The sequence below is a fragment of the Hemicordylus capensis genome, chromosome 2, assembly GCF_027244095.1.
Source record: "Hemicordylus capensis ecotype Gifberg chromosome 2, rHemCap1.1.pri, whole genome shotgun sequence".
NCBI lineage: Eukaryota > Metazoa > Chordata > Lepidosauria > Squamata > Cordylidae > Hemicordylus > Hemicordylus capensis.
The window spans coordinates 383,900,015-383,908,841 of record NC_069658.1 but is presented as its reverse complement, the minus strand read 5'-3'; the positions used below and the strand labels follow the sequence as shown (position 1 = coordinate 383,908,841).

The 8,827-nt window shown below is 45.6% G+C and overlaps 1 protein-coding gene across 5 annotated transcripts in view; it reads right to left on the bottom strand.

The window, feature by feature from the left end:
• Window positions 1–675: 675 nt before the first annotated feature.
• The window catches only part of FBXW10B (F-box and WD repeat domain containing 10B), a 35,596-nt gene continuing 27,444 nt past the window's right edge, over window positions 676–8,827 (bottom strand). For 4 of the 5 annotated variants that reach the window (XM_053292259.1, XM_053292260.1, XM_053292258.1 and 1 more), the window contains 4 exons: window positions 8,581–8,739; window positions 7,371–7,648; window positions 2,465–2,620; window positions 676–2,005 (listed from right to left, as the gene is read on the bottom strand). In XM_053292259.1, the coding sequence (XP_053148234.1) occupies window positions 1,137–2,005; window positions 2,465–2,620; window positions 7,371–7,648; window positions 8,581–8,739 (1,462 nt within the window). In that variant the 3' untranslated portion in view covers window positions 676–1,136. Of the gene's footprint in view, window positions 2,006–2,464; window positions 2,621–7,370; window positions 7,649–8,580; window positions 8,740–8,827 lie in introns of those variants that run through there. The other variant, XM_053292262.1, reaches the window with a different exon arrangement.

Sequence of the window (8,827 nt, the reverse complement as noted above, 5' to 3'; positions counted from 1 at the left end):
CCCACAATGCTTCTGGCTCTCTCTCTGAGCACCATGCTTCTCTAAGTCTCTCTCTGACCACCATGTAGCCAGTGGCTAGATATAGGTCTTTCTTTACATCATGGACTTCTGAATAAAGTAGATTAGTTTAACCTTACATGAATCTCCATGCTTATAATTTACAAGATGTTGCCCCTGAGACTGATAACTTCTGCTATAATGGGAGTGAGTTACCTCCTGAAATACTCTGTTATATAAGTAATTACCTGCTAACACATGGCTACACCATGAGGCTATTCCTACAATCACTGGAAAGCATCCATGAACCCGGTGGTTCTGTGGGGACTAGCCCACCTAGGAAACCCTGCCCTTAAATGAGGTTAATGGAGCGCTTGCATTTGCACGGGGCATCCTGGGACTTCCAGGAGCCACGCAGCCCCTGATCCCCGCCGCCCCTGCCGGCTCCGTGATGGAGCCGGCAACCGTGTGGGTAGCCAATCCAGCCGCCCACAGATGGCTCCCTGCCATGCGGGGAGAGCGGGCTAAGCCCACTCTCCCCGCACAAACCCTGACAGCGCATCATACTAATCATGTGAAGCGCCTCTCTGTGTGTATTTGTCAGGCGTGAACAAGACCCACATGTAAAGCAACTCACTCAAGAATCGGGTTCAGTACAAAGCAGATATCATTTTAAGGGGCTGTTATTGCAGGGTTTCTTTATTCTGTGAATATGTATCAGTCAGTAGTGGCTTTCAGATACCTGGAAATCGTCCTCAAAACTGCCACGTTTAGACATCTTTGGGTTGAACTATGAGTGTATACCAAGTCTTTGGAGAAAATCTTACAAGCAGAATCATTGCAGTGTCATGCTTATAAGCCTTTCTCCAGAAACTGGGAGCATTTTAAAATTGTATTGCATTTTTGCTTGAAGATGAAAGCAAGGCCAGCCCACTCCTGCTGAATGCAGTCCAGAAGCACAGACTCACCTTCTCAGCACTATCAAGGTCTAAATAACTGGATAGCATTTGCCAAAGTCTTCCAAAAGGGGATGCAGTGGAGGTCAAAAATTCAAAGAGCCCCTAAACCCACCAATGCCAACTCTGTGGTTTGTGTTTATTTATTTGAAAGGGCTAATAGGTGGCTCTGAAAAGCTAAGCTCAGATATAAACATTTTCTCCAAGTTCAGGGGCAAAGACCTTGCCCTCCTTGGTGAAATCATCTATAGGAAGGCCTTTAATTTTCCTTAACCAGGCATTCTTACATTCTTTTTGTCGGTTTGCTCTATCTTTTGTCTTGTTTACCTGATACTCAGTTACCTTTGCTTCTTCATACTCTTTCATTTGGTGTGTTGTCAAGAGCTTGAACCCAGAATTGAGCCGGTATGGGTTTGGGGTGTGGGCAAAAAATAGTTTTGTTCGTCGGGCTTCTATATCAGGTTGTGCAATCTTCATTCGGGGTGCTTTGAGAGATTCAGTGGAGGTCGTAAAGAGACCAACAAGCTGTCTCCCGCTCTTAGGTGGAGATGGGATTTTTGTCTTGCAGGTTTGAATGTTCTTCTCTCCTGATAAGCTGCTACATGACTTGGAACGGGTAAGAGTGGGGGCAGGAATGAAAGATGTCACATTATCCCCAAGCAGGGAATTCTTTAAGTTGAGCTGTAGGGTTTTGGTTTCATAGGGTGCAGAAAGCCTTTCCATTCCTAGAGTGCCACCGACAGTCTTCAGTTGTGTCAGCTGGGTTGATGGATTCGTCTGCTGATGCTTTGGACTTTGGGAAGCCTGAATCATTTTGGGCTGATCTTGCTGGATGTGGAGAGGCCCCCAAGCATCTTTGATCTTCATGTTGTATGCCGTGTTGACACTGACTTGGTCCATCTTGTAGGCATGATGTATTGTGCTGACGCTAAGCAGTATCTGGTCATTAGTGATGGCATCAAAAGGTTTCTTCTTTATGTAGTTTACAAAAGTCTCAGAAGTCTGGCCAAATGAGGAGGCAGAGGATGGAGATTCGTATCCTGATTCATCATCTATTTTCAGAAAGACAAGTGAGAGAGAGAGAGAGTAAGTACCTTGGAGAAGCTCCGATGAGGCAAATTCATTGTTGCTGATAAAATCAAAAGTACTGACTACCAATAAGCTGCCTCCCACCTTTAAGTGGAGAAGGGATGTAGCAAGGCAATAACTATTCCAGATAGTTTCTATGTAAAGCAGGAGTGTGATGAGGGGATGAAGAAGACTGATTGTAGAACGTGGATTTGATATCTGTGTGACCTACAACATTGCTTACAGCCTCTGGGCTCTGTTTTGTTTCCAGCTTCACATTCTTTCACTGCTGTGTTGTAATCAATTTCCCCCCATCTCCTACCTGAGCTCATTCTATTTTATTCAGCTTTATTAAACTATACTAATCCTCTCCATGGGCCTAAAGTCAGATACAAGGATCCGCATCTTTTAACACAGCTAAACAATACACCAAGGCTCCATACCAGAATCGCCTTTTTCAGCATCTGAATCAATTTTCTGCTCCTTTCTTCTGAAAAGAAAAGAGAGTTTCTGTCTTTCACTTGGCCTTAAGTCTAGGGATGTTCGCATATTCTGGCTAGTCCTAGGAGGAGGTTCCTGCACCATTTCATAACGTAGGGCTGAAAGAGAAAAGATCACTTTAGGCTGCAATCGTAATCATCTAGCTTACTTAAATGAATTTTAAAAAACCTTTCTAGATGGTGCTTTGTAGGGATGTGCACGAACCTGTTTGGAGGCCTTTTTACAGGCCTCCGAACAGGTTCAAACACTGGCCGGTTCAAACGTTCGGCGGGGGTGGGGGGTAGGGCTTTCAGGGCGGGGGAGAGTGCACTTACCCATCCCCTGACTTTCCCCCCGCCAGTGCCGGAGTTTTTAAAAATCCCTCTGGGCGGTAGCATGCCTCCCTGCTGCCCCTTCTTCCTCTTCAGCCGGAAGTGGAAGGGGCGGCAGGGAAGTATGCTGCCGCCCCAAAGGATTTTACAAAACTCCAGCACCAGCGGGGGGAAAGCGGGAGGAGGGGTAAGTGCACCCTCCCACGCCCTTAAAATCCTACCTCCGACCCCTTCGAGCTACCCCCGCCCGGTTCCGTGCACATCCCTAGTGCTTTATTCCATCTTCATTGCTGATTCCTACAGGCAATATTGCTGGCAGTCATGATGATGTTTTGCCAATCACATATTTACCTATCACAATTTGTGTGCCACTCCATGGAATACCAGTGTTTAATTACTAGTTTTTTCCTAACTTGAATATGGAAAGGAAAGATTTTGCATGAGGAAATGGTTTGGAAGGGCCATAGCAAAATCTGTAGAAGCGTGGTTACCTGTGTTGGTGGTGATGTATGGGAGGGCTGACTCCCAATGATACATCAACACACACCCTTGTTTCCACATCTCAGCACACTTTTCTTCCAGTTCTTTTTGTAGGGGAAGAATGGCAGTTCATTCCCCAAATAGAAAAGCAAAACCAGCTTGGTGACAATGCAGCAAAGCAAGAGGCTTTGAGACAATTCTTTCATATTGAAGAACAAGGATTTATTTAAAGAAAAGGTTACAAATAATTGTGAAAAAGCCTGCAGCTTAATTTCAGCTGAAGCTCATGGCTGAAGAGAGAGACCAAAACAAACAGCCATCTCTGGAGAGACAACATGGAGACTAACACTGGAAGAACAAAGAGGGGAAGAGTCCAGCACTTTTATCCATGACCCCAACCCCCCAACCCCACCCCTTAGTCACTATGAGACATTGCAGCCGAGAGCTGATGCTTCCAAGGTCCAACACTTTTCACCTTGTGCAATCTTTTTTTTAAAGCAGAAGCCAGTGTTTTAATATTATGATCTTCCCCTGCCCTTATTATTTTTAAATTTTATTACCATTCTTTCACAATTGCATTCTTCATTAACCTTTAGGGAAAGACTACACAGTCTTTCTCTCGCTATTTTTCCTCATGCCTCTCCAAACGACTTAATCAAGAGTAGAGACACTGCAACCACAAAGGCATTAACTAACTACATGGTTTCCTCTCACTGCTCTGAGATCATGGAGATCTCAGCAGAGATGTTGAATGACCACTGTGTGTGCAGACAACCAAAGGCCTTATCCAGCTGAAACCGATATGTCGTTATGGCCTCACAAAGATCTACCATGCATCCAGTTTCTATTCTGTTCTGACAAGAAAACAATCAGTGATTTCCCATTATAGCAGATGCTGAAGCATCAGGGAATGAGGTGAGGGCAATCAAATGTAGTTGCAGCATCCATTCCTTCTACTCAGGGTCAACACCCAAGTGATATTTTTGCTTCTGTGTTCCCCTATTGTGTCCCCACTTTTAATATACACACACTGTTGGGGTTTCCACCCACCCCCATGCCCAGCCAAGGCCCTTCTAATGTGATGGATGCTATCATACCTGGAGAGATAATGCCTGAGATGATGACCCACTGGAGGGGGCTGGGACTCAAGACAACACAGATGGGGCAATGGCAGCTCAGACAACACAGCACATAGCTGCACATGCAAAGATTGCTACCAGGATTTTAGGGAAATGCAGTAGTGGGGCTGATTTAGGATATGCGGGCAGAGAGGGAAGGGTGTGGGGCTGGAACCAGGAATATTGGGAAAGAATGAGGGAGAGAAGGACAGCAACCATTTGGAGGCAGCTCAGAAACCAAAATTTAGAGTCCTCTTCCTTTCAGGTAAATGCCTGAATATAACCTGTATGTATGTATATCCTGTATTTTTTAAGGGGGGCATCTTAAATTCATAGTCATCTTTTATTCAAGTAAATACACTATGTGCTATATATAATTCATTATATGTTCCAAAAGTACTACAGTAAGTTTTGAACTGATGAAGAAATACATTTTTCATATATTTAGATTACCCTCTCCTAATTTCCATTTCCCTGCCCCCAGAAGAAAAAGAGAACCAAAAAATGTGTACCCCCCTGCCCCATGGTTCCAAAATGTGAGGAAGTTTTATAACTCTAGGTGGCACCAGAGACAGAGTTTCCTGTCCAGACAGGCCCATGTATCCGCTGCTGCCTTTATGGCAAGCTCTTGTTTTGAAGGGTTATTTGCCTTGCTGAAACTTAATGTCTGTTGTGAAATCTGTATTTTTATCAAGAGAAAGGTTGTTTTTATTCCTGCCTTGGATTTTAGTGTTGTAGTTTTTGGCTCACATGTTCCGCAGTATTAGAAGGGCAGAACAGGAGTTGCATGCTCACAAAGAGGCTGCTTTGGAGCTCAGCCCAGAGCACTGCTGAGGAGCCGAATGCACAAAGAGGGGGAAGGGGAGTGTTTTTCGCTGCTCTCCCCTTCTCTTTGAATGTGCTATTTGGCTGCTAGGAATATGTCCCTGATTGCTGCGGGACCCATTAGGGGTGTGCACGGAACCGCCAACTGCGGTCTGGCACTGGGGGGGGGGGTACCTTTAAGAGCGGCGGGAGGGTTTACTTACCCCTCCCGCCGCTTTCCCGCTTGCCGCCGTAATCTTAAGAGTAATTGGGGCGGCAGGACACCTCCCTGCCGCCCCTTCCCTGACGTTGCTGGAAAAATCTCCCAGCAGTCCTTTGCGCGCGCACGTTTGCACTTTGCACTTTGCGCACACGCGCAAAGGACTGCTGGGAGTTTTTTCCAGCAACGTCGGGGAAAGGGCGGCAGGGAGGTGTCCTGCCGCCCCAATTACTCTTAAGATTATGGCGGCAAGCGGGAAAGCGGCGGGAGGGGTAAGTAAACCCTCCCGCCGCTCTTAAAGGTACCCCCACCCCACCCCAGTGCCGGACCGCCCAGGTCAGGACTGGTCCGGAGGCCTTTTTAATGGCCTCCGGACCGGTCATGGCCCATCCCTAGGACCAATGCACCAAATTCCTTTACAACATATTACAAGTATGTTGGCAACATTTTTCTCATCTGGACAGATAAGAGAGCCTATGTTTTGTCACTACAATTCTATTGCCATCAATCCATCAAACTACCTGTCAAATCCTTCCATTAGATCAGGGGATCCCAACCTGTTTTACTCCAGTTGCTGCTGAACTACAACTCCTATCACCCCCAGCTACAATTTATTGTGGCTGGGGATTATGGGAGTTGTAGTTCAGCATCATCTGGAGCAGGGATTCTCAACGTTGGGTCCCCAGATGTTATTGGACTTCAACTCCCATAATCCCCAGCCCTAGTGGCCTTCTGTTGGGGATTATGGGAGTTGAAGTCCAATAATATCTGAGGACCCAACGTTGAGAATCCCTGATCTGGAGTACTACAGGTTGGGAGCCCCTGCATTAGATTATCAACTCCCTTGATATTCAATATAAATGGTGGGGCATTTCAAATCTATCTATCTCTATCCAGCAACTGCCTAAAAGTTCTCTAGAGTCTTCAGAGCCAATTCACTCAGTTCTCTAAACATGTCAAAATGTGGACCAAGTTCAGTTTATACTGTAGTAATAGTGAAAGGAATAATCTAATTTCTGACCATTTTGCACAGCTCAATGTTTATGTAATGAGCTGGGTTAATTTTTCACTCACTTCTGTATGCCCTGAATGGAATGTTGGGGGATCAGACCATCATTTAATTGCATGCCAAATGCAGTGTGTGTGGATCAAATGCAATCAACATATCAGTGCACATCATTAGTACTCTAAAGAAAAGACTGCCTGCCATAATATTACAAGCCTTCAAATGCCATGGGAAAACTTCAGAAAAGGAGAAGACTTTATCCAACTGTTCCTTTCCATTCAACATCTTACTTACTGTCCTACACACTCATATAAATACTTAAATAGAGACTCTGATTGCCTTTGAGCTGTTTGTAGCTGTGTTTTACATGACATTGTATGATTGTGTCTTTTTAGTTTATTTTTAAATTGTTGTGCTCCTGGGGTTCCAGGACAAAGGGCAGTATATAAACGTAAATAATAAATAATATATATATATATATTTTTGTTCACATGGCCATTTTTGCTGGCGAGGAGGCCCGCTCCTGCCTGACTCCCCACACATGATCTCCATTCCCATCCAGACTCTGCTGAGCAGGGAGCTGGAGGAGGAAGTCCTCTGGCATCTCTGAATGTACTGTGCCAGGAGTGCGGTATATTGGTATATTGAGGGATCCTCCCTCAGCTCCCTCTTGCCGCTGGGCTGTGTGTGTGCACAGGCTGCCTGCACACACAGAACCCCAAACCTGGGGTTAAGGGTGCACTCGTGCCCTTGAACCCAGATTAAAGCCTGGGGTAAATCCCAGGGCTTGGGCCGAGGCACTGCCAGGATTGGACTTTATCCCAGTGGGGCCCGTGCGAATAGCCTCTATAAAAGTCTTCATTCAACAACATAAAATTATAATTAGGGAAGAGAGGCAGAATGTTGTACCTGGTGTGGCTGTGGATCCTCTGGTGGACCGGCGGGTAACATACGGAATCATGGCATGCTTCTGAACGTCCTCTGTCCTGTAAAGCTTCCAGTTTTTCTTCTTCGCCCGTTTTTGTCGCTCAGAATGTGAATGCGGAGATGGCTTTATTATGAAAGGTGGGTCATCAGATTTGCCCTTTTCCTTTCTTTGCATTAGTCGCTCAGTGGAGTGTGTATAGTCCCACTGCACCTCATCAAACTGGAACAAAACAACACTGCCCTTTGCATTGATCAGCAGGCTAGAAGAAGTAGGAATCATGAAAACACACGCTATGGTCAACAGCAGCAATTAAGAAGAAAGAGGCACAGTATTACAAAGCATTACAGCAGGTAGATTCATTTCCAGATATGAGAAGAGAGAAAGGTAGTAGGCAGGGGCATAAAGGTAAAGTGTGCCGTTGAGTCGGTGTCGACTCCTGGCGACCACAGAGCCTTGTGGTTTTCTTTGGTAGAATACAGGAGGGGTTGACCATTGCCTCCTCCCGCACAGTCTGAGATGATGGCTTTCAGCACCTTCCTATATCGCTGCTACCTGATATAGGTGTTTCCCATATCCTTTCCCATATCCAACACCTTTATAGGTGTTTCCATATCCTTTCCCATATCCTGGGAAACACACCAGTGGGGATTTGAACCGGCAACCTCTGGCTTGCTAGGCAAGTCTTTTCCCCGCTGTGCCATTAGGTGGCTTAGGCAGGGGCATAACAAGGTTGAAATAGGCCCAGGTACAAGGTGAAGATGGGCCCCCAAACAGAATATCCTGAGCATGCCGTTTCTCTCACTCCTTTGCTAATATTATCACACACTCTCCATGAAGCTTGCCACGGAGTCAGGGAGGCAGGAGGGGAGTGCAAAGAGCAGAGGGTTTCCCAACCAGTGGGGCCCCTCCCTCATAAGACCAAGGACTTTGTCCTGCCTTATTCAGTTATGAATCTGAAGTAAATATTTATTTATCATATTTAGAAGGTTTGATATGTCACTAACACCACGATCCTAAGCATGTCAGTTACTCAGGAATAAGCCTTAAGTTCCATGAGACTTCTCACTGAAGTAAGCATGTTTATAATTACATACTGTGTTTCTCAGGATAATCCAAAATGTCCTAAGAAGGCTATGTGCCTTCTCCCTTTAAAAGTGTGCGCAATACTGGGAAATAATAGCCCCAACTTACCGGTTTTCTACAACACAGAAGGACACCACTGGGTCACCTCTGCTATTGGCTCTCATCACCCTCAGGCAGGTTCCTGTCAGGAAGTTAAATATGCGTATCTTCCCATCAGCACAGCCACTGATGACCCTCAGATAGAGGAATTCCAGGTACAGTACCTCCCTACAAGCAAAATTAGTGGTTTAACTATAATACCTCTTCTTACACAATATTGAGACAGTTTGGGTTGTCCCGCCAGGGGCGTAACTAC